The 26184-nt window shown below is 36.8% G+C and overlaps 4 protein-coding genes across 13 annotated transcripts; 2 read left to right on the top strand and 2 right to left on the bottom strand.

The window, feature by feature from the left end:
• Window positions 1-427: 427 nt before the first annotated feature.
• LOC140036617 (probable aspartyl aminopeptidase) lies at window positions 428-9408 on the bottom strand. 4 transcript variants are annotated; one of them, XM_072078683.1, is made up of 11 exons: window positions 8940-9408; window positions 8769-8856; window positions 7740-7875; window positions 6874-7146; window positions 5765-5912; window positions 5188-5427; window positions 4367-4499; window positions 3105-3286; window positions 2131-2243; window positions 1031-1683; window positions 428-835 (listed from the first exon to the last, which is right to left on the bottom strand). In XM_072078683.1, the coding sequence occupies exons 1-10, from the start codon at window positions 9156-9158 to the stop codon at window positions 1575-1577; spliced, it is 1641 nt and encodes a 546-aa protein (XP_071934784.1). In that variant the 5' UTR covers window positions 9159-9408; the 3' UTR covers window positions 428-835; window positions 1031-1574. The 4 variants fall into 4 exon arrangements, with proteins under 4 accessions (XP_071934784.1, XP_071934786.1, XP_071934785.1 ...); XM_072078685.1 differs by having other exon boundaries at window positions 9239-9392; XM_072078684.1 differs by lacking the exon at window positions 8769-8856 and having other exon boundaries at window positions 8924-9394.
• Window positions 9409-10506: 1098 nt separating this feature from the next.
• Window positions 10507-11676, top strand: LOC113730677 (uncharacterized). Its single transcript, XM_027255533.2, has one exon. The coding sequence runs from the start codon at window positions 10669-10671 to the stop codon at window positions 11422-11424; it is 756 nt and encodes a 251-aa protein (XP_027111334.1). The 5' UTR covers window positions 10507-10668; the 3' UTR covers window positions 11425-11676.
• Window positions 11677-14988: 3312 nt separating this feature from the next.
• LOC140036615 (probable sodium/metabolite cotransporter BASS4, chloroplastic) lies at window positions 14989-23222 on the top strand. Of its 5 annotated transcripts, none has more exons than XM_072078677.1 (9): window positions 14990-15426; window positions 15517-15610; window positions 15936-16043; window positions 16211-16278; window positions 16635-16713; window positions 17086-17144; window positions 17300-17368; window positions 18171-18284; window positions 19128-23222. In XM_072078677.1, the coding sequence occupies exons 1-9, from the start codon at window positions 15214-15216 to the stop codon at window positions 19173-19175; spliced, it is 852 nt and encodes a 283-aa protein (XP_071934778.1). In that variant the 5' UTR covers window positions 14990-15213; the 3' UTR covers window positions 19176-23222. The 5 variants fall into 5 exon arrangements, with proteins under 5 accessions (XP_071934780.1, XP_071934777.1, XP_071934778.1 ...); XM_072078678.1 differs by having other exon boundaries at window positions 19097-23222; XM_072078679.1 differs by lacking the exon at window positions 17300-17368 and having other exon boundaries at window positions 14989-15426.
• LOC140036616 (uncharacterized) lies at window positions 22322-25183 on the bottom strand. Of its 3 annotated transcripts, none has more exons than XM_072078680.1 (5): window positions 25029-25183; window positions 24432-24554; window positions 23734-23931; window positions 23395-23473; window positions 22322-22906 (listed from the first exon to the last, which is right to left on the bottom strand). In XM_072078680.1, the coding sequence occupies exons 1-5, from the start codon at window positions 25080-25082 to the stop codon at window positions 22758-22760; spliced, it is 603 nt and encodes a 200-aa protein (XP_071934781.1). In that variant the 5' UTR covers window positions 25083-25183; the 3' UTR covers window positions 22322-22757. The 3 variants fall into 3 exon arrangements, with proteins under 3 accessions (XP_071934781.1, XP_071934783.1, XP_071934782.1); XM_072078682.1 differs by having other exon boundaries at window positions 24432-24514; window positions 25029-25173; XM_072078681.1 differs by lacking the exon at window positions 22322-22906 and adding an exon at window positions 23138-23313.
• Between the last annotated feature and the right edge of the window lie 1001 nt (window positions 25184-26184).

The raw sequence follows: 26184 nt of genomic DNA, 5'->3' as shown, positions 1-26184 counted from the left end.
CCCCCAAAAAGATGCTCTCTTCAGCTGTCCCCTGCCCTCAACTCCTTGCTTCTACATGTTTTTCTTCCGCCCAAAAACAGCAGAATTTGCCGTTTTCCATCATTCATTCTAACAATAATAATTTCTTGCCTGCCCAACTACATCCCAAGTGTCTTTTTGTTTCTTTCCCCGAATTTGCTCTTCTCAGGAGTTCACAATCATTGCCTAAATGCAAGTCTCACGTGTGATGCTATTTAAAGCAGAATATCTTCCAGATATGAAAAAATTATTTCTCAATTTGATGTCACGACTAATGTCCATCCTAACACATTCCCCTTGCATCAAAAGTGCAAAACTGGGGCTTTACAGATAGGTGACTGTTGTTTTGCGAGAGATGATCTTCTTGAAGTTTTTTTGCATTCCGTTTGGTATAAATAGAGGGATATGATGAGCTACCAATGCAAATTTATACCAAGCCTCCTCATTACGATCTCCAAAATCATATAAAGCATAAGTACCTTTAACACCACCTCATCCACTGCAATCTAGCTCAAATACAGGGTAAGAAGTTGTTCCCCTTGGAACCCAACTTCCCAGCAAATGTCATCATTGTATATTTCTTGCCTTGTTATTTTATCATACGTGCTGATAAAGAGTCGGAATCATTGCCTCCTCCTCTTACTTCAGCATTTTGTTGATAACAAAAAGAGCAAAGGATGCGACACATTCATTCTATCCATTTTATTCCCATAGGATTTTCTTGCACATACTTGACTGTTTCATTGCATTACTCACCATGTTCTCTGATAGAGACTGAATCAAATTGTGCCGCCCTTATCTCACTGTAGTCTTCAACCTGTGAAACATAGATTTTCAATATTTTCTACACGTAAAAATTTGACAGAAATAAAGATCATATGCATCTGATTAGCAATAAAAACTTTCACTTCTCTGCTTTCTTCCCCTATTACAAGAATTTTCCTTTTACCTTTTTCTTTTTTTCGGCCCTTCTATCTAATTCGCTCTTTAACTATTATTGTTCTGCACATACCTTTATCAGTTCATCATGGAAAAAGAAAATGCTAATCTCTTCTGGGAGAACTGCCGCATCATGCTTGAGAATGAGAAGCTGAGGAAGAAAGCCAAAGAGCTCAGGCAGGAGAACGAGCTTTTACATGAGGAGATGAAGCTATGCCGTGAAGCTGATCATCCCAGTCCCCAAACTGGGGCTGAAAATAATGCTGGGACAAGTTCTTCCGCAAATAAAAGAAACTCCAAGAACTCTGAACAGAAGAAAATTTGAATGGGTCCGTTCCTTTCCAGAAGAGTTTAGTGATGTCTTTCACCCGTTCTGCCTGCTTGGGAGTAGTATTTACTACCCCACACATTACCTACTTTGTCAATTGGAGTCATCTGTCCATCTTTCTTACAATAGCAGTTTCCTTTCATGCGGAACTATGAAGTTTATGTAGCTATAATCTCTTTTCAGAAAGCATTTACTTTTCAAGAAAATTCAATCACACACACACACACACACTCTCTCTCTCTCTCTGGTAAGAGACAAATAAGGAAAAAGTGAAGCAACCCCCACCAGGCTACTTATCGACATTCAGCTTCCTGTCAATGCTAGAGAATGTCTGGTAAAACGCCCTAAAGTGCTTGTATGCAAAGTCCACATCTTCCTTCCCACATATCTCTCTAACACTGCATGAATTACAGGGAGATAAAAATCACAAACAACTATTAGAAACCACTTTTCCACCTAACGGATATGCATGAGGCCAAATCAATTATACCAAGATTTTCATGAAGCTCATAAGATGAAAAGGGTTGGAATCGTCACATTATAGGATACTACCAAAGAGTGCACTCAGTTCCATGCAATGAGATTGAAATTAATCATCTAGCTATCATATAAGTCATCTTGTAGGACATGGTGCAATCCCCATCACCAATGCATGAAATAATGCATCTTTGCTTTTGGCATGATAATTCTAGATACTGACAATGAATACAGTACGGAGTTAATGAAATTCCACTTCTTAGACTTCTCAAATAGTTTCGTTTCCTTTGCACATTCAAGCAAACTATATGAAGACTTGCATTTCGTGTCTAAAGCTATTGCACAAATTAAATAATTAGCTTTGCTACCTGTGCATGGATAACTGAGCAATGCCACAATCAACAGTGCGAATTCCAACACCGGAAGCAAGTATAGGACCAATAGTGGATCCACAGCCCATATCATTTCTCACCACAAATTCCTATGAAGTGATGGAACAGAGATACTCAATTAGTTTCAGCACTGATATCAATGTCCAGAAAGAAATGAAGAAGGTTGATCACTGGAATCACATAGTAAATTTTACAAATAAAACAATAATTTGCAGCAAAATTATCCAACAAGTCCACACGATACATATAAGGTATAATTTCCATACAGCAGGGACAAACAAAATCAAGGGGTGGAAGGAAAATGACAAGGAAAAGAAAGCCTGTTTGGTAAATAAAAATGAGAAAAACGGATAGTTGCATCAATGGTCAAGGCGGGGCAACATGTTTTGCACATTAGAAAAAGATTCAGACAATTACATAAGAATGTAGAGTTTGTGGGCTACTAGTGTATAGATTACTTTTGTTTGAGCAACTTAAAACACTTCATTGTCTGTAATTTCATTAACAAAACAAGTGGTATCTGATGAGCAAAGGCCATCAAATAAAAGTTAAAATAAGACCGTAATTCAAAGTAGGATCTGTTAAATCTGCCAAATGAAGCTATCTATCATATCTTAGCAACTTGAAAAAGGCACCCTTCCATAACACCTTTTCTGAAAAAACTCCAAGAAAATCAACAAGTCACACTCTATTTCTTTTCATTCTGTTAGCCATATACATTTCCATTCATTTTCTGCATCTCTTGTACCACAACTAGCGTTGCAGATGTCCAAAGAGTGAGACATCATCTATTTAGTCCAGCATGTAATTGCGCTCCAGTACCAAAACAGATACAGGGTGGAAATTTATTTGTACCATCACAAAAAGAACAAATTTTGAAAAGGCAGAAGTAAATCAGAAACTTCAGTGTGTACTCATAATCTTCCTTCAGTATTGATGACCGCGTTCACCTGAGTTGGAAGGTTATTCATTTTTGCAACTTCTTTAAAAAGAAATGCTGTAACTCCACTTGTAGCATAGCGTTGGTTGGCGTTATGCTTGATAACTAGTCCCTTTTGCAGTTCTGGACGGTGGTGCTCTTCATGCTTGTCCATAAAATTTGGATGAACTCGATGAGCCATGTCAGCAGACACTAGCACAAAAGACAGAAGGCTTGTCTGAGTTCGAAATTTAATTATCAACAGGGAGAAAATTTGATTGTATCAAAAGCTGAAAAGATTTTAAAATGCTTATATATTTCCTCGTTACCTTTTTAATTTTCAAAGACAAGTAAATGAGACAGCATTCTTCGAGTCACCAATTACGGCTAGCTACTTTTAATTTCAAAAATTTTCAGTTTAAATGCTACACAATTTTTAATTTTTCATAAGACTTGACAAAAAGAACCCCCAAAAAAAGTCCATGTTTAAGAGGCTAAATGTATCCCTTCCTAAGCAAGGAAGTAAAGTTAAAGCATGCACATTAAACACCAATTGTATGCTAGCACACTAGTCAATGAAGCATACCATTCTGTCAGGGCCCAATTTGTTCGCGGATGGAATGAATTGGCCAAGTCATACCAGGATAAATTTTACCGAGATAACTCATCCTTGGATTTTTCACCTCAACTAACGTTTTCTGAAGTTTGGTTAGTAATAGATTATTCATGGGACATCCAATGGAAATTGCAACATTATGTCCGCTAAACATAAATTGATTCAATAGTTACCAAATGAATTCGAAATGTCAACAGGGTTATTTTATCCCATGAGCTAGGGAGTAATTTGGTTAAATGGGAAGATTGGTTCCTGTGTAAGAAAGCAACCAAACAAGGTACAGCATGGGATCAATAATTCTATCCTATGTCATCCCATGAACCAAATGGACACTAACGGTACAGGTACACTGCACCATATCAGTGAAACAGTAATAGATGGACATCCCTTCAGAAGCTCCAAAGGGAAACAGTAACACCTATCGTCCTCTGATGCTACATCTACAGTACCACTATTGCATTGTGTATATATCTATTTATGATGCTGCACAGGGACATCAAGCAGTTAGTCATTCTCTTAATTTCTAAAATGCTTCAACATTTTTGGCCAGAAATGGATTGGCAAGAGGCTCAAAGCTTGATTCAAGAAATTAATCTGAAAGATTCGAGTAAAATCAGATTATATGCCGAAAAAAGAGACATCTGCAGCAAAACAGGCTAAACCGAATGGAAATGTACCCAAAAAGGAACAGCGAATTGCACGTGCAAAACTGCTTTCTCTAACATAGTGGAGATCTAAACAATCAGTTATTCGTCTCATGGCTTCAAACATAGTTGGTGCACCAGCTCCCTGATATGAATCTGAGCCCACCTACAGAGCACAAACTAGTCAACATTAAAATCCACTGTCTTAAAAAATAGCTGGAAAAAGATGAAGAATTTGTACATGTGGGCCCTTCCATGAAATTCAAAGATCAAGTGAAGTGCACATGACGAGTTGCACTGAAGCATTACACAAGCAACATGATAATTAATTAACAAAATGGAACAACTGAGTAACAGGAAAATTGGGATTGGGTAACAACAAATACATTCACATATTAATTGCAAGTAACACCAGTTGCAGTCAATCACTCATTTCTCTAATTAGGCAGGAAAGATAAACAGAAAATGTATCATCATCTGTGCTAAACCAGTAATATCATAGTTTGTGGTTAGGTGATGACATCAGAAATGACAGCAGCGACCACGTGAAATTAGGTGAGTTAAAGCAAATATGTAGTCAGCAAACTGTTATAAAGTCTGACTCAATTTCATGAACACTGCAAGAAGCTTAGAGTCTCAAACGTGTACATAATAGACAAATCCATAGACTTGAAGAAGAAGAGATCATGCAATCTACCTGCGAGTCTAGGGCATATGAATTGTGTATATAGTGCACAAAAGATAAATGTGCTCAAAGATAGTAATTCAACTTTCAGAATAATGCCTCAGAGTAGCCAAATATAAGAACAAACTCGGGAAATTACATCTCCCATTATTGCTACACAAGGCAATACCTCTTCATTATCAAAAAGAGCAACCATACGAATCGCACGCTCATCTGACAAATCTTTGGGTGACGCACAAGAATCAACAAGAGCTCGCAGTGCACAAAAGCTTGAAGCAAGATTATCCAGTCTTCCAGAAAATATGAACTCATTGTTCACACCTCCAAGACAGCTAGGTTGAGTATCACAAACATTCAACTCAATACTAATGATGTCATCAATGTTACAGGCCAGCTCATCTGACAAGATCTGTAAATGACAGAAACGTAAAAGAAACAATAAAAATTTAACATCCACAAGCACCACAAACTTACCTAGAATTTAAGTCATCCTTCTCCTAAATCAGGACATTTTATTTGCATTAGAGGAAGCCTAAGAGTTATAAGAAGGAAATTTGCATGCTGGTTCTAATGACAGTAAGCATTTGGGGAAAAAAATGAGGTTTTACAATAAAAGACTTGCAACAGAATTTCATTTTTTTCATAATCCAGGGTTTCTCCTAAAAGTCTTTTAAACAGTGTAGGCGCCTCTTGCTGCTGAAAGTAGCCAAGCAAATATTCAATATAGCCAGCAAACAAAGAGTTACCTGCAGTAGCTGTTGATGGTGAGCATCTTTTGAAGATGACATATTAATTTTATCTTTGGTCTCAGCAGATGCATTATCCACTTTTTTTGCCAATAGTGGAATGAGATGTGTCTCAAGGTTGGGCTTAAACCCATCCTTGTTCACTGTACTAATGAACCATAAAATCCAAAAACATAATAAACCAAATATGAGCAAAATGCTTCAAAATGAGCAAGCAAAACATCACAAAAGGACTAAGACTTTGTAATATGATTGTCATATGATGAGACAGTGAACTATGAAAAAGGCCCCTACAAACTTCAACTGGATACATTTATGCTAGCCTACAAAACAATTAAGACAGAGGCTCCACAAAAAAGCTAAGACTTTGCATTTATGATACATGACATATGGAACTAGTTTCTTTTTCCATGAAGTACACAGCACACAACAATGCATCATGGAATGTGCACCAACTAATTTGTGAAATTGCCCATTACCTGTGAAATTGAACCAAGAGCTTTGTACAACAGCAAAATTAAAATTAGTCACTGGTTTTGCCAAAAGAGTAAGATATCACTAGAATAAATTATGAGAATTTCTTTCTTATTTTTGATAGATTTATCCATATATTGTTTTACTAGTTTACATGAGCTATTATGGATGCTTCCTATTGCAGGATGAAATTCATGTATGTGACATAATCAAATGTTATAAAACACTAATATCCATAAGTTTCATGTAAATTACAGGTTAGAGAATATATAGAGAATATATCGTCCTCAAAAGCCAGTAATGAATGCCAAAGTTATTGCTATAACAAAGAGAGAAGTTTTACATGCCAAAGCTCATTAAAACCACATTCCGCACTCTAATCCAAAGGTAATAAAATACACAAAGCATGATTTGATACTGAGGTGAATATTAAACTTCAATTAATCCCAGACTAAATGAGTGATTCTAAATCTTATAACTATGCAAAGCACATAAACATTTCAAATAGCTACTCAACCCCCAGAAACCAAAGTAAACTTTTGTAAACATTCATTTAAAATGAGAGAAAGACAGAGAGACCGTGTGTGTATGTGTACAAAAAATATCCATTAACAGTTTTATGAACTATGACAAACCGGTCAAGATGAATGGCTAATGTAGGCACTCGTAGAATAGGTCTTTTAATTTTAACAAGCTTATGCAGAAAACAGCCATTGTCGGCTCTAACGATGACCCTTCCAGCAACACTTAGGTCTCTATCAAACCAAGTATGCCATAGACCGCTGCCATAAGTTTGCACATTAACCATAAGATAGCCGGATTTGCTTGAGGCAGAATTTGGCTTCAGTTTGAGACATGGACTGTCAGTGTGAGCAGCAATTATATGAAAACCGTTCCCATTGGAATACCTGCAACATATTTTTATAAACTGCGTTGTTGAGCGAAGAAATGGAAGCAAAGATTTTCAAGGCCATATCCTGCTGGTTTAAATCTTTAGAAGAACCACTGATAAGTGAGTGAGTAAAGGTACTTCTTTGCACTGGAAAGAAATAAATATGGCTAGTTGGATCTAAATAAGGCAAACGGAAAATGTACTATCTAGAAAGAAATTTTAAAAAAACGGTAGATTCTATGCATCATACCTCCTTTTTTTGAATAAATGCAACATATACTAAAATTACCGGTTATCCTTACTTTATCGAATGTTAAAACTATCCCATTTATCATATGAAACATTCATTGTGATAAAGAAAAAGTTAAAAAAATTACTTAAATATTAAGTAATGCATGATCATCTCAAATTGTAGCGAGTGTTCACTATCTTTCCCCAATGCCAAATGCAACCAGAGAGAACATAATCCAGCTAAAAAAGTTCAAGTCCCACATTGTCATTTACAAGTTGAAATCCACTAATTTATTGCAATAAAGAAAAAGATTGAAATCTATTTAAATTTATTATGTAATGTCACATCACATCAAATTGTAGCAAATTTTCACTCACTTTTCCCCAATGGCAAATGCAACCAAAGAGGACATATTCCGGGTAAAAAAGTAGCGCCCACCAGGCTTCAAGTCCCACTCATCATTCTCATTTAGAAGATGAAATCCAGCAGCAAGTAGTTGCCGTTTTGCTTCAGCTGCCAAAAGGGTAAATAGCAAGTTAAAACAAGTTTTGCTTCAGACTGTCTTCTATCATATGTTGCATATAGCATATGTAAGAATTCAAATCTCGATGTGCTCTTACTTATGCTTTGTAGGTATAGAGTCAAAAGCATGTCAGTTGTGTAGAATGAATTCCTCATCTGTATTCACTTAGGGAAATTTTCTTAGCTCTAACTTTTCCTTCATATAGTTTTGAATCAACATTTGTTTGGCAGATAGGTAGATAAAAATCTATTTGTCCAACTGCAATGCACCAATCGATGAGGGCAAAAAGGAAAACCAGAACAGCAGCAAGCGAAGGTGCTGCTGTTTTATGCTCTAGCAGCAACCTTCCCACCAAGAAAATATTCTCATTCTTGTATCAAAAGAGAAAGCCTAGTCATTCATCACTTCTTTTTTAGTATAATTTGGTTGCATGTTCTAACCTCACTGGCCATAGCATTTACCAAACCATCGTTCAGTAGTGTTCCAATGGCCTAATTCTCCAACGTTCATTCTTTCTCCCACCATATAACATTTTCTAGGCTAATTGGACTTGTCATTGAGGTCTAGTATAATTCTCTATGCTTTTTCCTCCGACGTAAAAATTGCTACTTAATGCCGAGCCACTATCTAAAGATAATTTCTATGTATCCAGACACAATACTAGCACGTTATTCAAGTAAACTTGTTCAGTATTGATGCTTTACTTTTTAGAAAAAGCACTAAATATCAACATAAGTCCCCAAAGATTCGAACTCTGAAGACTAGTCAATGCTACGCACGTTAATTACTTCGATGTAACTAAAAATAAATTTGAAACCTTGAGCTGTAACTAAATATAAGCAAAATGCAGGAGGCTCGTTAATAGGTTGCTTATTGAATATACCAGTGGCATGAAATTGAGTCCAGGACTCGTTGAGATAATCCAATAAATCACCAACTATTGACCCACCCGATTCGCTACTGGAATGACTCTGCCATTGGGATTGAGTATATCAACATAAATAATTGAACAAATGATAGAAGGATCAGAAAGAATACGGCAGGTAAAAGTGACCTCGAGGGAGCCGCCGGCGGAGGATGAGTGGGAGGAGCTGGAGCAGAGAGGTGGAGTGAGAGAGGACAGTCGACGGAAGCGAGTGTTGCTGCGCTTGAGTGTGGAGGGAATTGGCAGAGAAGAGCGAGGGAATTTTGAGAAGAGGGTTGATGGTTTGAAGAAAGGGGATGGATGGAGAACTTGGACTTGGAAACGAGCAATTGCGGCTGCAGTCGGCATGAGGGGGAAGAGTCGTTTGGTTTACCTCCGCCGGGGCTGCTACACAGCTATGGGACTAACGTCGGTTTTCTCTACCATACCTTCTCAACGACAGGGATGATGTGGAAGGAGACAGTTTAGGAGAAACCACATTCGAATTCCCATCTTTCTGAATATTACAGATTAGCCCAGGTTCCTTTTTCCACTCTTCTGCTGAAGGTACAAACTAATGATCCATACTGGCCATGTGCGTGATACAAGTTTTCCATATATAACACCGCATGTTTATGATAGTTAAAGCTTATAAAGACTATGCATGGATGTAGAAATTCAAAAGAGGTTGACTATATATATATATATATATATATACACATATATATACATCTATAGTACGTTAGATTTATAATATACATGTAAAAAATGATAGGAAATGCATTTTGATTAGTTCAGTGATATTTTGGGTTAAGAAAATAATTTAGTACCCTACACTAGCACAAGCATATAGTTTAGTGATATTTGGCGCAATTTGCTTTATTATCAATGTAGAAAAAAATTAATCATATATATATAATAGTAATAGCTAAAAGAGTGTGCATATATATAAGAGTTCGAGAGAGGTTCATGAATAGCAACAATATTTATTGCATGAGCAACAATTAGTGCTATCACACTAGTATGTAAAATTGACAAAAGAAGCGAGTCTTATGTATCAACAAAAGTTAGCAGATTGGTCAAGAAAAAATACTTTTGTTCAATTGGAAGATTTTTCTATGACAAAAGTATCAATTTTAATTGGATTATAAGATTAACTTTCAATCTCCGATAAAAAAAAGCTAAAGAATCTTAAAATATTTGGAAATGGAATAAATAAGAAGAAAGAGTTGAAATCAAGTAATGAGTGAAAAAAAAGTGTCTCTATTGGAAATTGCATTGTAATTCTCTTGTTATGTTAAAAGTTACAAATCAAAGTTTTTTGGCAGGCAAGTTTTTTTTTCAAGTTCGTCTGCTACAAGTTTTTTAAAAATTTTAGTTACAGTAACTTCAAAAAATTTCTCAAAGTTTTTAAACTATACACTTCAAAATTTTCAAAAATTTACATACTTCAAAAATTTTTTAAAAACTTCTACAATAAGCTACAGTAAAATTTTAGACAAACACTCAAAAAACTCACTTGCCAAACGGGGCATTTATGTATTTTAAACTTTTAAATGTATGTGACTCTGTGTTATGTACATGAGCACATACAGTACAGGGGAGGAAAGTTCAATATTAGAAAATCTAAAAGGTGCATGTGAATATTTTAGAAATTTGGGAGGATTACGTTGAAATTATCATCCCCACGAACAAACGGTAGAAGTCAGCAAGACTTAATGGAGAAGGTCAGTGTGCTCGAATGACGAGTATCCCCAAATACTACTACTGTAACCGGGCATAACTTTATTCAACAAAATTTTGTAACACCAATCAGTTCTGTTTATCCAATTTTTTTGGAAAAAGACGAAAAAGGAAAGAATCAACAGATCTCCGATCCATGGCGAAGGACTTCAACGTGCCACCGGTAGTATTTCCCTCCGGGGGAAACCCCGGTACTGGGATAGGCCCCGGCCCCCAGCAACGTCGTCCATCGGCTCCGTTTCAGCCTCCGAGATCTGCAAACCCTAACATCCCTTTCATGTCTTTCGACGTGTCCTCTGCCCCGTCTTCCACTGCCTTCTCTACCCCTCAATTCGCTCCCACCACCATCGGAGGCGGTGGAATGGGATTCGAAGACGAGGCACCTCTCCTTGAAGAACTCGGCATCAACACTAAACAAATTTATCAAAAAACCATCTCAATCCTCAATCCTTTCCGGGTAAGAGCCGATCTCCACGACGACGCGGATCTCTCCGGTCCGTTTTTGTTCCTTATGGCGTTCGGGCTATTTCAGTTGCTAGCTGGAAAGCTCCACTTCGGGATCATATTGGGGTGGGTTACAGTGGCGGCTTTGTTTCTTTACGTGGTGTTCAATATGCTCGCTGGGCGAAACGGGAATCTGGATTTGTACAGGTGTCTTAGCCTGATTGGATATTGTATGTTGCCGATTGTGATTTCATCGGCAATTTCACTGTTTGTGCCCCAGGGCGGGATGTTGATTATGGTAATATCTGGGTTTTTTGTTATATGGTCGACCAGGGTTTGCACTAGGTTGCTGGTGGAGCTGGCTTCTTACGGGGACGAGCATCGGGGATTGATTGCGTACGCTTGTTTCTTGATTTACGCTCTATTTTCTCTGCTGGTGATGTTTTGAAGTGCTCAAATGAATTGTAACTCAGATGGCGTGTTTAGTGTTACTTGTAGATTAGTTTTTTGTTACTGATTGGTTAACATTTAGGTACGGGGGTATTTTTGGTTGCTTTATGTTTTTAGAAACCTGAGTTCTTTACATAAAGAGGGTAGACTGGTGAATAGAGTAGTGGATGGTTGATATGAAGTGTTAAGGGCACTGTTCTTTTCTGTTGGAAATATTATAGAATGCTGCGCTTTTAGAAGTGTTTCTTCAGATTCCTGAGGTTTTGTTCCAAATGTACCTATTTCTAGTTATAATTTGGTGATTCTGATGTGGTAATGGATACTTGACATGGATGCTCATAGCTTGCGGGGCTTAATGATTTTCAAAGGACGATGGATTTTAGACAGCGATTATGTTTCTTTTTGTTCCCTCGGATATTGTCTAACCTAGGTATATGCTTATAAAGCTGTATATTTCAGTTCTATGGATGCTTCAATTAAAGATTGGTTATCGTGATGGTGATCAGTACCAGCAAGAAGAAGAAAGGAAAAGCAAGTGGCTTTGATGAATATAGTATGCATTTGACAACACACCACTGGTTCTGCTTCTCTTTTCTTCTTTAAAATAATCAGCCATTTTAAGTGTTGAACTTTGATTAGATGAATAAAATGCTGAGAACTTATTCATTACTGATGCTTAGCCATTGTTCCTTTCTTTATGGGGTTTTCTTTCCTTTTCATCATTCCCATTTTTATTTTCCAAAGCAACAGTTGACTGCTGTACTCTCTTGAAAACTAGAAATACTAAGAGGGAGTTTTGGCATGCTTGGAAGAATGCATAAAAACGTCTAAGTGAATTTGTTTTATTTATTTTCTTTAAGATAGTTTCAATTTTTGTCTGGCGCTGGACAAAGCTATTATCATGATGTTCTTTTCTTCACTATTTAGGTAGACCTTGGTTGTTTACTGAATGGACAGATATTATACTGAATAGAGAGTAGTTCTATTGTCTAGAGTAAATACAATTCTCTTCTTCTGCTGGGAAATGCTATTGTTTAGTTGTTCTTTGAAGTCGTATATTTTGGGAATCTCTGTTCAATCTGAGTAGACAGTTTCCACCGTCATCCTTTTGGAAAAAAAAAAAAATTTGGGATTGTGGCTAATGGATGAAGAAGTTTTCTAGGATTAGGTGCCTCAAAAGGAGAAGAAATAATTTGCCACACTCCTGCTTCTCATGCTTTTTTTTTCCAATTACTATCTGCATGTATGTATATTGCTTCAAATGCTTGATGGTTAAGGACTGTCCTAGGAAATGTCTGATGAACAACCCAAGTTGCTTTCGTGGGACTTTCTTGTTTTTGAATTTTGACTCTCTGAATTTTTTGACCGGAAGTTTGCTTTTATGTTTCTCATTCACATCTGGTGCTAAATTTTAAGGCTTAAATCTTCTGCCTCCTGTTCTGTATCAGATTGTGGTGTAGATTTCTGTCTAGATATTACAGGATTAGTATCAGTAATAGACTGATGGTTATGCCTTGCTTCCTGCTTGCACATCCTTGGTACGTTTTATGTTTAGATTAGCCTTTCTTTTATTGGATGGAAATATCTTAATGTGCCAATCTTCATGAGTTATCTTCCAGGTTGACAAATGTTGATAGTTTAATTGGATTTCTAAGAAAAACTATATGGCCATAAGATTAGCGTAGTGTGAAGAAACATCAGCATTCTTGGTTTCCTCTCCTTCACTTTTGGAACAAGTACTTGGGGTTTTTTAGATATGCTTTGCTGTGTAAACTACTGGGAGGATATTCAGAAACAGTTTAAGGTCATATACAAAGAGTTATTATATTTGCACCTTGGAGTTGATCTTTGACAGTTAGCAACTTTAAGCATTTCACTCTGGAGTTACTGCAAGGAGGTTGTCATAAGTAACATGATTAGAAAGTTTTCAGTGAGGAAATAATTACCCTGATATGCTTCTCCCTCCATCTACTTTGTTACTTCTTTTCCATCTAATTTGAGTTAGAACGGCCGCTACCTACGTATTCATAAACTAGCGCTCTTAATTCCTGTGGTCTCTATCTTTACTTCTTGAGTGCCAAACTAGTGACTTCTGTATGCTTTGCATCTGAAGTTGTGGAGTTGCATAACACGTGGGTTTCATCTTTTCTGTCTCGAGTGTAACGAATGCTCTTATTTTCATGCTTTGACATGCGTGCATGTTGTAATGGTGTTGCATGTATTATGAATCACAATGTTAATCTTATGCTTTGACAGGCGCACAAATTGTGTTGGTGTTGCATATATTCTGGATGGATTCGGTTAATCTCTAATTTTAATTTATCCTTTGGTGCTTAAATTCTTTTTGCTGGTGTGGATTTGGTACTCTCTTGAAGGCAGAGGAACTTGATTCTTTCTCTAAAAGTAAGAGCGCATTTTTTTCCCCTCTGGGTTTGTTCACCTGGATTTACGTTGGCAACGGGATCTTGTGCTGAGTTCTATTATTACATAATGACGCATACAACTGGAAAACTTCATAGCTGGGTGGCTCGGAACTTATGATCATATGCATATGCATATGCTAGCGAGGTCATACTGAAGCAAATTTCCGCGTTACTGCTATTTACGCGTGTTGTATTTCGAGGAAACTCCTGGTTATGGTTTCTGAAAGGCGATGTCTAATTTGCTCAAGGGTACTCCTTTTAGACCAATGCCGTCACCCCAACCCAAGTGATGACTCGACACAAAATGGTTTTGTCTTATATATGCCATCAAAGTGGCAAATGGGGGTGGAAATTTGTCAGTTGCAAGTGTTGAGAACAATAATTTGTATGAACTGAATTTAGTGAAAAATTATCATCACAGGAGTCAAAGCCCAGGAGAAGAGAGGAGTAGAGAAGGAAATAATTCTCACCCACAAGTAAACCCACTGCCTTGAATATTTGTGAGGAAAGATATTTCTTTCCTCCCCCCAGCCCACTCCAACCTCCTGCTGTCAACTCAAAGTAAGTCTTAGGTTATTCTCTGTTTTTCTTAAAAAGCATGAATATTAAGCGGCTGTTCAATACTTTATCAAAATCATACCGCCGAGCTAGCTGTGACGGTTCATCAGGCATAAAGTAGCACAAAAGCAAGATCACATACTCCGTCTCCTGTGAAAGGAAAAAGTGGTTTCCAAAGAATCTCACAAAACGAGTTTGTGAAAAATTGCCATCATGTTTTGGTCCAAAGCCATTTTCATCGTAAAGTCATTTTCTACAAAAACCTGCTTGGTCCAAAGTTGATTTTCCTTTCGATAAGATGAATGCGAAGAAAAAATAAAAAAGGACTCGCTGGATACTCTAATCTTTTTTTTTTTTTGTTGCAACGATATAATTCCTATAACCTAATTTAGGAGAGAGAGGGAGAAGACTCGATGTGCATAAAAATTTCATCGAAGATGGCCAATGAAAATTGTTACGTATTATAACAATTCTTGGTGGTGACCACTGGGACCAAAGGCCCAGTGGCTCGCTGGATACTCTAGTCCAAAGTCTTTCATCCTAAAGGCTAAAGTCAATTTAAAATAGGGACTTGCTTGGTCCAACTCTGTGTTTAGTAGTTGAGGACGGACCCGACTCTACTCGACTGAACCTGCTTAGATATCAATCGGGTGGGTCAGGATAATCTCTCTCACATACGCAAACGAAAAAACGCTTGGCTATCGCGTCGGAACCACTGACACCCAGGTCCGCCGCTTCTTCTTATACTCTCCCTCTCAATTCCATTTCACCTGGAATTGCTGTGCCGTTGTTTGCGTTCAATCGTGATGGCGGGAACACTTCAAACTCTAAGCCTCAAATCGCCGGCCATCACATCTCCGCCTGGCCATCGTCGGCGCGTGCAATCCCCGATTACTTCCTTCTCACCCTCTGGCAGCCGGAATTTAAGTGGAGGTGGCAATTCGTGTGATGTTCACTTTATCCACCTCCCCATTTCAAGCAAATCTATCAGAGCAAGTAGTAGTAGTCTCTCCCATCAGGTTTACTTTCGACTATCTAATTCTTGTAATGCGTACTTTTTCCTCTGCATTATATAACAAAAAATGAGTAAATTGTTGAATTTGATTTAGGGAGATGGAAGTAAAGAGCAACTTCCACAAGTGAAAGCTGGCAATTGGACAAAATCATTGTTGAAATTCGCGTCCAATAATTTTCTTCCATTAGGCAAGTTTATGAACTAAGTTTTATGCTTGTAATTAACTTTGCCTGGTGCGAATATGGTAATGCTTATGAGTTTCCCTTCTCTGAAATGAAAATTGCTAATTGCACACCTCTAGTTCTTATGATGCTTTTATCTGTAACAGATAATGACATCTTGCATGTGAGTCCAAGTTGTTTCAGTAATACTCTTCTTTTTTTAATTGGCTGATCGAACAATTCTGTGTTTGATAACATTGCCATTTGTAGTTGGACAAAAAATGATCTACTTACTTGACTTGTAGCTCAAAAAATGAGGAGCTAATATATCTGTTTTTCTTGTAATTTGCAGCTCTTATCGGTGGAGTAGCATTAGGACTTGCAAATCCTACACCTGGTTGTATTGCTGATAGACTATATCTATCAAGGTTTAGCAGTTTTGGGATATTTGTAATTTCAGGTACTTTGTGCTTGTTTATCGCTTTTTATGTTCTTTTTACTAAGGGGAACTGGAGAGAGCAGGATGAAAACCCCCAGCCCAGTGGGGTTGAATGCTCTGCTAGTCCCACTGGTCATTGCGTTATAAAACTTCAAAATATGTATTTCCTTATGTTTTTTCCAAAACAGGATTGACACTGCGTTCTGATGAAATTGGTGCCGCTGCTGAAGCTTGGCAAGTTGGACTATTTGGGCTTGTATGACCCTGAATACTTATGAGCCATTTTTTGTTTTTGTAGGTTCATTTCTCTTAAATAATTCAATTTGTCTTTATTCTTTCATCTTGTATTTCTATCGGGGAACAGGATGTTAACTTGCCGAAATGGAAAAGAAACAATCCATTATATGCGGAGGAATTTGGAACTTATATATTGCTCTTTTCTTTTGCTTCTTCTCGATTAATAAGATTCACGTTACTACTTATTAATCCACTTATTTTGGATCTGTTCTCTTCTTATGTCACAGTTTTAAGGTTCATATGGCAGATCAAATTCTGTTCAACATTTGTATTTCTATGGGATTGAACTCCTTTTTTTAATTTTTCCCAATGCAGGCTTCAATTTTGTTTTTCACTCCATTTTTTTCAAAGGTTATATTACTACTTAAGCTCCAACCACAGGAATTTGTTACAGGTTTGATAAGTTGCCTTGCTTTTAGGATTCTATTTTCCTTCCACAGTTTTTTGTCGTTATTCACAATGTGTTTCTTTACATCTCTTGTATGTTGACAAAATCAAAGTTCTTCACCTAAATCCTTAGTTGTGTCCTGTAAAGTGAACTTGATTTTCTTGGTCTTTTGTCCCTTATTCCCAGTTACCTATAGCTATAGTAGAAAAAAGTAATGCTCTTGAATTGTTTTTCTTGTTCTCCCATTGGTAGCATTACTACCTAGTGAGTTTTTTTATTTAATTGGCGTGCTATAAGCATCTTAAATTAAATCCCTTTCTGTTTAACTGTTCTGTTATTTCTTTGGTAAAAATATGACTATTCTTTTTTTTTTTTTAGGACTGGCCATATTTTGCTGTATGCCAACAACATTATCAAGTGGAATAGCACTGACTCGGGTGTGTTGAATGTCATCAGTCTCCTTGTACAGTCTGCTCTTAGTAATTATACAGGATAATAAAGGAACCCAAATAAATAAATAAATAAATAAAGGAAGAGAAAAATAAAAATATGTTTGCAAAATCTGACTTCAGGTTTATATTGCTAAATGCAGCTGGCTGGTGGGAATTCTGCCCTTGCTCTTGCAATGACAGTTATATCAAATCTTTTAGGAATTTTAATTGTAAGTTTTATCATTGTGATCGTGGGATCCTGAAACAATTTTTCTTTATGTTTAAAGAGTAGTATCATCTTGAATTTTATTGGTATTGTCACTGATTTTCAAGGTATATCCTAATTTTTTTCTGAAATTTAGCTACATTATGCCTTTTGAAGTTTGTTGACTTAATAAGTCATAGATAATTATCTTCTAGCTTGATATTTAATCAATTTTGATGTTTTCTCTTCCCCTCTTTGAGTATTCTCACTCATGGTGGCAGGATGAACAAAAAGCCACCATGGCACAAAACTATGTTGTATTCACAAGGGAAATGTAGTCAGTTCTACTTATATCCCTTTGTCTTGTGGTTTTACATGGTTTCATTGGCATTTAAAAGAGGCTAACAGAAAATACACGTAGAGTATATTTTAGCTATATAATTATTTATAATGTTCCATCATTGATTAAAATGACAAAAAGTTGAAACATCAGGTTTTTGTTGTTTCCTGTTTCAATGTAGACACTTATACAAATTACTTTTTTTTATAAATTTCTTTTAACAGTTTTCATGTTCTTGAGATTTTCTACATTTTCCGAGTCTCTCACTTTGTTATAATTTGCTATGTCTCCATATTTCTTAAATAAAAAGCTATCATTTTATCAAAATTATGAATTTTCACATACTGGGTAGTCTTTCACAAGAGCCATCACTTTGTAGTGCATCTGAACCGTTTCGTGTATGTTTTGATTTCTTGTGGATAAACTTTGTTCTATGCTTATGTTTTATCAGCTTAAAATGTACCGACTCTAACTTATTATATATCAGATTCCGTTTTCCATCTCAAAATTCATAGCTTCTGGAGTCGGTGTATCTGTTCCGACTGAGCAGTTGTTCAGAAGCCTGATTCTCACACTTCTTGTTCCTCTCATTTTAGGAAAGGTAAATAAATCTTCAGATACTGCACAGCATGGATTCATGTTTAACAAGAGATACCCGTGTGATACTATTTCTGGAGAAGTATTTTTCCTTCAATTTGGGATTGATACATTCTTCCTTTGGAGGAGTTGGACATGGATTTTACTTTGAAATATTAGCATAATTTTTTAGCTTGGTTGATCCACTCGAATCGATTATTTTCTGATATAAGGTTGAACATGAGAGATCATGATGGATTTTGCTATGCGCTTATAGTCTAACAGGTGTATTATGAAGCTCCTTTCGTATTATGTTTGTGAGATTCAGCTATCTATTATGTTTGGAAACCACTTGTTTTTCCTTTCAGAGAAGACGGATTATGTGATCTTGCTTTTGTGCTTCTCTATGCCTGATGAATCGTCACAACTAGCTTGGTGGTAGGATTTTGATAACGTCTTGAACAGCCACTTAATATTCATGCATTTTAAGAAAAATAGAATAACTTGAGGCTTACTTTGAGGGGAGGAGGTTGGAAGGGGTTGGGGGAGGAGAGAATATCTTTCCTCACAAATATTCAAGCCAGTGGGTTTGCTAGTGGGTGAGATTTATTTTCCCCCCTCCTCTACTTTTGGGCTTTGGCTTTTGTGATTGTTAGATACTTGCTACTGTTGAATTGTCAATTGTTAGACATATACAAATGGCATCAGGTTGCTTCAGAATTGACCCTTTTTTTCGCATTTTTATAGTTTATTATGTAGGTCCTGCACTGGAATTATTTAATGTGTGTGGTCTTAGTGTTGCGGCTATTACTTTTTGGTGTTTAAATCTTTTTTCAGGAATGATTTATTGATTTTTCTCATTCAACAGGCCCTTCGAGAGTCATGTAAAGGTGAGTATTCTTGTAAAACTTCTTAAATACAAGAAAATCTTTTTTTTGGGGGTTTTTTTTTGGAAGGGGGGGGGGAAGGGGGTGGACATAGCGATGCTTCAGTAGAAAATTGAGTTTATGTTTGGCCTTGGCAAGCATGTTGTGCTTGAGTGACACAAATGAATGGTGCCCTGGGTTTAGAGTTTTGAGATTCTATGAGAATTATAAATTGAAGTTTAAAGGCGTTAGACTTTTGAGATTCTTTGAGAAGTATAAATTGAAGTTCAAAGGTGTTATCACCAGGCATTTAGTCCCTGTCAACAGGTATTTTGGGAGGAAAATATCTAGTCACCGTATTATGAGTGACCAACTAGTATTTATAGGAGTACAAACCTAACAAATTATTTACAAGAATACCCTTACTAATTTATTATCTACAAGAATACTTATATTCTCTTAACACTCCCTCTCAAGTTGGAGCATATATATCATAAGCACCTAACTTGTTACAAATGTATTTCACCCTAGAGCCCCCTAAACTCTTGGTAAACACATCAGCCAATTGATCTACAGACGGTACATGAGATGTCTTGATGACTCCGTCAAGCAATTTCTCTCGAATGAAATGACAATCAACTTCAATATGTTTTGTCCTTTCATGAAACACTGGATTAGACGCAATATGAACAGCTGCCTGATTATCACACACTAAATTCATAGGCTGTTTATGCTCAAATCCAATTTCAAGTAACATGCTCTTCAACCAAACCAACTCACACACAGTGTGAGCCATAGCGCGGTATTCAGATTCTGCACTTGATCTGGAGACAACTGTTTGCTTCTTACTCTTCCACGACACTAAATTACCACCAACAAATACACAATATCCTGTGGTCGATCTTTGATCTGAGGCAGAACCATCCCAATCTGCATCACTATATCCTTCAATATCAGTGTGTCTATGATTTTGATACAGCAATCCTTTTCCAGGTGCACTCTTAAGATACCTGAGAATCTGTATAACAGCATCCCAATGACTAGTACGAGGGGTATTAAGAAATTGACTCACAACACTCACTGCGAACGAAATGTCAGCTCTCGTTACAGTGAGATAATTTAATTTACCCACAAGTCTTCGATATTGCCTAAGATCATCTAGTAATGTACTTTGATCTCCTACTAATTTCACATTAGGATCCATAGGAGTATCCACAGGTCGGCAACTTAACATCCCAACTTCACTCAACATATCGAGTACATATTTTCTTTGACATAAATAAATCCCATATTTAGACCGAACTATCTCAATACCCAGAAAATACTGTAGATGACCTAAATCCTTTGTCTGAAAGTTTGCCTGCAAATTGGATTTAAGTTTCTGGATCCCCACAACATCATCACCTGTAATCACAATATCATCCACATAAACAACTAATAAAATTTTACCAGCATTAGAATGCCGATAAAATGCAGAATGATCTACTCCACATCTTGTCAAACCGAATTCCATGACAACACTACTAAACCGGCCAAACTAGGCCCTCGGAGACTGTTTCAATCCATATAAGGATTTTTTCAAACGACAAATCAACCACGAATTCTCCCCCTGAACAACAAATCTAGGAGGTTGTTCCATATATACATCTTCCAAATCTCCATGCAGAAATGCATTTTTCACATCTAACTGATGCAATGGCCAATTGTAAGTTGCTGCCAAAGAGATAAGAAGATGAATCGAGGTAATCTTTGCTATAGGAGAAAATGTTTCTAAGTAGTCTACTCCATACACCTGAGTAAATCCTCTAACTACCAGACGAGCCTTCAATCTATCAATAGAACCATTAGGCTGCACTTTTATAGTGTACACCCATTTACAACCAACAACAGGCTTACCTGAAGGACGAGGGACAAGATCCCAAGTATTATTTTATTCCAAAGCAGACATCTCTTCTTGCATAGCTAATCTCCAACCAGGATGATTAAGAGCATAGGTAATAGACTTAGGAATGAGATAGAATCAAGGGAAGCAACAAAAGAAGAATATGACATAGAGAGACGAGAATAAGAAACAAAATTAGAAATAGGATGGGAAGTACAATGTCTCTTACCTTTGCGTAAAGCAATAGGAAGATCTAACTCAGAGGAGGGCGTCATACCTGGATTTGAAAATTGAGAGTTAATTGGTGAAGTGCGTGGCATATCAGGAACTTTTTCAACCATGGACCGACGAGAGTAAACTTGAAGATGAGGACGAGATAATCGAGCTATGTATTCTGGTGGACTAGATAACTCAGGTAATAAAGAGGAAGGGACTGGTAAAACAGGAGAAGAAAAAGAGGGACACTGGTCTAACTCACAAGGCATACTGTGTTTGATAAAATATGGAGTGAATTCAAAGAAAGTAGCATCAGCACAAGTAAAAAATCGATTTAAAATTGGACTGTAACATCTATACCCTTTTTGCGCTCATGCGTATCCTCAGAAAATACACTTAATAGCACGAGAATCTAATTTGTCCACCCCGGGAGTAAGCTGATGAACAAAGCACACACATCCAAAAATACGAGGAGGTAATTTAAACACAGGTTCATGAGGAAAAAGAATAAAGTGAGGTAATTGACCTCCAAGAATATTAGATGGCATGCGATTAATTAAATAACATGCAGTTAGAACTGCATCACTCCAAAATTGTTTGGGCACATTCATGTGCAACAACAGTGTTCAAGCAATTTCAATTAAATGTCCAATTTTTCTTTCAGCAACTCCATTCTGTTGTGGAGTGTGAGGACAAGAGGACTGATGAATAATACCAGACTTACTCATAAAGGTATTAAAAGAAGTGGAAAAATATTCTTTCGCATTATCACTGCGAAGTATACGTACCGGCACACCAAATTGATGCTTTATTTCTGCAACAAATGCACAAAAAATGGAATATAGTTCTGAACGATCTTTCATTAAATAAAGCCATGTAACTCTTGAAAAATCATCAACAAAGATTATAAAATATTTAAAACCTAACTTTGAAGTGACTCGACTAGGACCCCAAACATCAGAATGAACTAACAAAAAGGGTTCAGAAACCCGTTTATTGACTCTAGGAGCAAAAGAAACACGATGATGCTTTCCTAACTGACAAGAATCACATTCTAACGAAGATAATTGACTCAAAGTAGGAACCAACTTTTTCAAATTTTGTAAAGACGGATGACCTAAACGACAGTGAATTTCAAGAGGAGAAACAGTAGCAGGACATGCTATCGGACCATTGAAGTTGAGAAAGTAAAGACCATTATGCTCATGCCCTCCACCAATCGTCCTCTTTGTCTTCAAATCCTGAATGACAACAGAATCAGGAGAAAAAGTAACTGTACACTGTAGAAATTTAGTGAGCTTACTAACAGACATTAGATTAAATGGCAAATTGGGTACGTAAAGAACAGAAGATAGCGGAAGTGATGGATTAATTTCTACAGTGCCTAGTCCTTTAACTTTAGTAGTAGATCCATCAGCTAAAGTAACATGAGGAAAGGGAGTTGACTCTTGAAAATTAGAAAAAATTTTAGAGGTACCTGACATATGATCAGTAGCCCCGGAATCAATAATCCATGGGTCATTACCTTTTTGTGCTAAAGAAGCAGAGGGAAGAGATGCGTGATTTGTAGCTTGGTACTGTAGGAATTTAACATAATCTTCCTCAGATATAGTAACAGTTTTCTGGGACCCATGTGTTGAAGAACTTGATTCAACTTGGTCAGTGATAACCGTATTAACAAACCTTTCAACCATAGCGAATAGCACGTCAAACGAAAGAACGGGTCAAAACTTGAGACAAACGCGTGAACAGTAACGGCATGAACAGTAACTACGTGAACAGTATCGGCGTGAACAGTGCCGTGAACAGTATACGTGAACAGTGCCGCTATGAACAGTGCGCGTGAACAGTGATTTGCTAGATGTTTTACCCTAACCCTAGGACTTTTGCTCTGATACCATGTCAACAGGTATCTTGGGAGGAAAACATCTAGTCACACTATTATGAGTGACCAACTAGTATTTATAGGAGTACAAACCTAACAGACTATTTACAAGAATACCCTTACTAATTTATTATCTATAAGAATACTAATATTCTCCTAACAGAAATGTTCACAAGAACAGATGCCACATGTTCAAATGGATCACCTGAAAGTAAGCAAAGATAATAAATTCTGGTGGTAGTACAGAAAAAGAGCAAAAATCAGAAAGAGAAGCTATATACTGTACCTCTTCTCTCACTGGATGACGTACAGAATGATCTGACAAGCTTCATGATATAAAGGCCTTTCATTTTCTCATCCCCAGACTGACAACCAGACACAGAATTTAAAATAGTAATGAGCACTGTCCAAACTAGGCTTACAAAACATACTAGATCAAAAGAAAAGTAGAATCTGAACCACCAAGAAGCATTAAATATATAGAATTAGAGCTTTTAAGTTACATGTGGTTTTCGAAACTCAGGGTCTGAGAATTACAAAACTTAACATACTGAAACAGCATCCTGTACCATTTTCTCTGGAAATATTTAGCAACAGTGACTAAGTAGAAATACAAGGGACTAACCTGAAGCAAAGAATCAATACCAGCATCCAACTGTGTAAGGTTAACAAGGAGCATAACCAACAATCCAGTAATTTCACAGTTCTCCTTGTATAAAATTTGCATTGCTGTCTCAACAACACCAGTATCCACCATCTTTTTAGCTAAATCTGAATTTTGTGACAAATTTACAAGTGCTTCAGCTGCAGGCTCTGACACCTCCTGAAGCCATAAAGACACAAAAGCAGTATTACATAAATTAGATACAAGGAAAAAACAATGTCTAAATCAAGTTCACCCTCTTCATTCTGGGGTGAAAGATGCAGTAGAGGAGCTTCAAAGAGAATTTATAAACATATCCAACCATATTTAATGTCTGTTCATCCAAATCAAATTAGAACATGAAATATGGGCCTAAAACAAGATACTTTGTAACAAAACAGGCAGCTGCAGAATGATTGGTAGCCATCTTATCTGAGCATAATTCCATAATTAGTGATGAAAATCTCACTAAAATCATAAAATGCTGCGTGCAGAGGTTATTAGGGAAAAAATAGTCCATCCTATGGGCTATCTTAAATTTTTGTACCCTTTTTCTCCTCTTTCTTTCAGCACTTTTTCTCTTTTACGTTCCCCATCCGTTTTATCGACAAACAGTAAGATGGAAGTATAACACGATGCAAGCAAATGGAGCATAAGAGACACTGAACACAGAAATCAACCTTCTTTTCAGCCAGAAGGCGAGAAAGAGATGGAAGAAGAACGCCGCAACACTTTCCAAGCATTTGCAAGCCATCCTCCGATCCTGTATAATCCCGAACAATGTCAACTGCTGCTTTTTTTACCTAAACATATAATCAAAATCATTAAATGGACATAATCAACTTTGAATAGGTAATACAAGTTCAATCAATTGAAAAAAATACAAGCTCAATCAATTTTTTTTTTTTTTTTTAAAAATTCCTAGTATTCCAACTAAACAAGAAGGGATTAGATTCTCAATTCTCATAGCCTTTCTTCAAAAATTAAGTAATGATTACGAGAACATTACTAAAAGTCCGTAGTCAAGAAACTCGATTTTTGAGTACAAATCAGGGGATTCAACTCTGGTGCAGCAGTTAAAGAAATTAGCAGTGACTACCAGAACATAACCAGGACCCAAATTTAAAAATGAATCTTCATCAGAACAAGAAAAAGCTTAAAATTCCAAACATAAGATAGGTTAACTAGCATCGATTAAAAGGATATGAATTAAGAACCCTCAGTCAAATTATTTCAAGTCATCTACGCCGAAACAAGCTATATTAAACGAGACTTACAGGTGGAGAAGGGGATGAAAGGAAGCCCAGCAGTTCTTCCAGCTCTGCCGCCATTTCTGTGGAAGCCTTTTAACTAACTATTTTACCAGCTCTTGTCCTGAACAAACCTATTTCTGGGTTTTAATTAGCCTATTGTCATGAAGTTGCGGCTTTTTAAAATTTTTTTTTTATTATGCAGAAAACAAGGGGCTAGCTGCGGTTGAGCGCTGTGCTCTAGAATGAAGGCGTGACACGAGAAGCGCGCCTCCTGTCATCTGATTCTGAGCAGAGAAAGGCGCGGTTCTAGTAACTTACATTTTGATAGAAATTGAAAACAACACGTCACTATATTTATTTATATTTGAAGCATCCATATATCTTACGTTTCTACTAACCCAAATAAAATTACATCTTAAATGTATGATATAGAAGTAATATTCAAAAAATAATTCTCATTATATAAAGTGACCCATCCTATAATATCCTGTTTCTACCGTAACAATTAGAAATGTTACACAAATTAGCACAAAGTGTAGTCAATCGCGACTTCAGTGGATCCTCATGAGTCTGGTCTTGAACCATTAAGTGGTCTTTTTTTTTTTTTAACTTCGCGCACCAACTTTCCCCCTCCCCGGCGCATCTCTTTCCCAGTAAAAATGTAAATCTGTCCTTATTGTTATGGTCATTTTTAGTACGTTCTCTTCAAACACTGTACCAGGCTCGCCACACCACAAGTTGGAGTTGCAGAGAGAAGATTAATTCTTCAGAGTAGGTGTTTTAATGACATCTTTCTACTTGGGGAAATTTCTATTGGAAAGAAAGATAAAAAATTTCAGTTACAGAGCAGACATGCTTTGGGGCAATAATATGTTTCTCTAGGTCTTTTAGCTTGTGTCTCCTCTTTTCACCCTTTTCCTACAACACCTTTGCATAATGAGAGCTCCAATAGATACAAGAAACTTTTCAACCATCATGTTCAACCTTTTTTTTTTCTTTTACTTTTAAGTTTTTTTTTTTTGGAAAACTTTTTACTTCTAAGATTATTAGGGATTCGCATAGTCGGGCTAAATTGGTGTGGGTGGCTAATTCTTTTGTTTATTGATGAAAAAAAGGAAAAAAAATTTGTACAAATGTTGATCTGATAGGAGAATCTTTTATAACTATATCTGCCGTAGGG

The sequence above is a fragment of the Coffea arabica genome, chromosome 2e (genome assembly GCF_036785885.1).
Source record: "Coffea arabica cultivar ET-39 chromosome 2e, Coffea Arabica ET-39 HiFi, whole genome shotgun sequence".
In the NCBI taxonomy this organism is placed as follows: Eukaryota; Viridiplantae; Streptophyta; class Magnoliopsida; order Gentianales; family Rubiaceae; genus Coffea; species Coffea arabica.
The sequence above is the reverse complement of the archived record's forward strand: the minus strand, read 5'-3'. Positions and strand labels throughout refer to the sequence as shown.

What these genes read in the sequence shown, in the direction of transcription:
- LOC140036615 (XM_072078675.1), top strand. Translation starts at nt 15,214, where the DNA reads ATGGCGGGAACACTTCAAACTCTAAGCCTCAAATCGCCGGCCATCACA. An exon ending in CAATAATTTTCTTCCATTAG is followed by an intron (nt 15,611 to 15,935) that starts GCAAGTTTATGA and finishes TGTAATTTGCAG; the next exon opens with CTCTTATCGGTGGAGTAGCA. An exon ending in ATCTTTTAGGAATTTTAATT is followed by an intron (nt 17,369 to 18,170) that starts GTAAGTTTTATC and finishes ATTATATATCAG; the next exon opens with ATTCCGTTTTCCATCTCAAA.
- LOC140036616 (XM_072078680.1), bottom strand. Translation starts at nt 25,082, where the DNA reads ATGGCGGCAGAGCTGGAAGAACTGCTGGGCTTCCTTTCATCCCCTTCT. An exon ending in TTTCATCCCCTTCTCCACCT is followed by an intron (nt 24,555 to 25,028) that starts GTAAGTCTCGTT and finishes TTATATGTTTAG; the next exon opens with GTAAAAAAAGCAGCAGTTGA. An exon ending in GCCTTCTGGCTGAAAAGAAG is followed by an intron (nt 23,932 to 24,431) that starts GTTGATTTCTGT and finishes TTATGGCTTCAG; the next exon opens with GAGGTGTCAGAGCCTGCAGC.
- LOC113730677 (XM_027255533.2), top strand. Translation starts at nt 10,669, where the DNA reads ATGGCGAAGGACTTCAACGTGCCACCGGTAGTATTTCCCTCCGGGGGA.
- LOC140036617 (XM_072078683.1), bottom strand. Translation starts at nt 9,158, where the DNA reads ATGCCGACTGCAGCCGCAATTGCTCGTTTCCAAGTCCAAGTTCTCCAT. An exon ending in TTAGCCATTCATCTTGACCG is followed by an intron (nt 5,913 to 6,873) that starts GTTTGTCATAGT and finishes ATGGTTCATTAG; the next exon opens with TACAGTGAACAAGGATGGGT. An exon ending in ACCATCAACAGCTACTGCAG is followed by an intron (nt 5,428 to 5,764) that starts GTAACTCTTTGT and finishes TGTCATTTACAG; the next exon opens with ATCTTGTCAGATGAGCTGGC.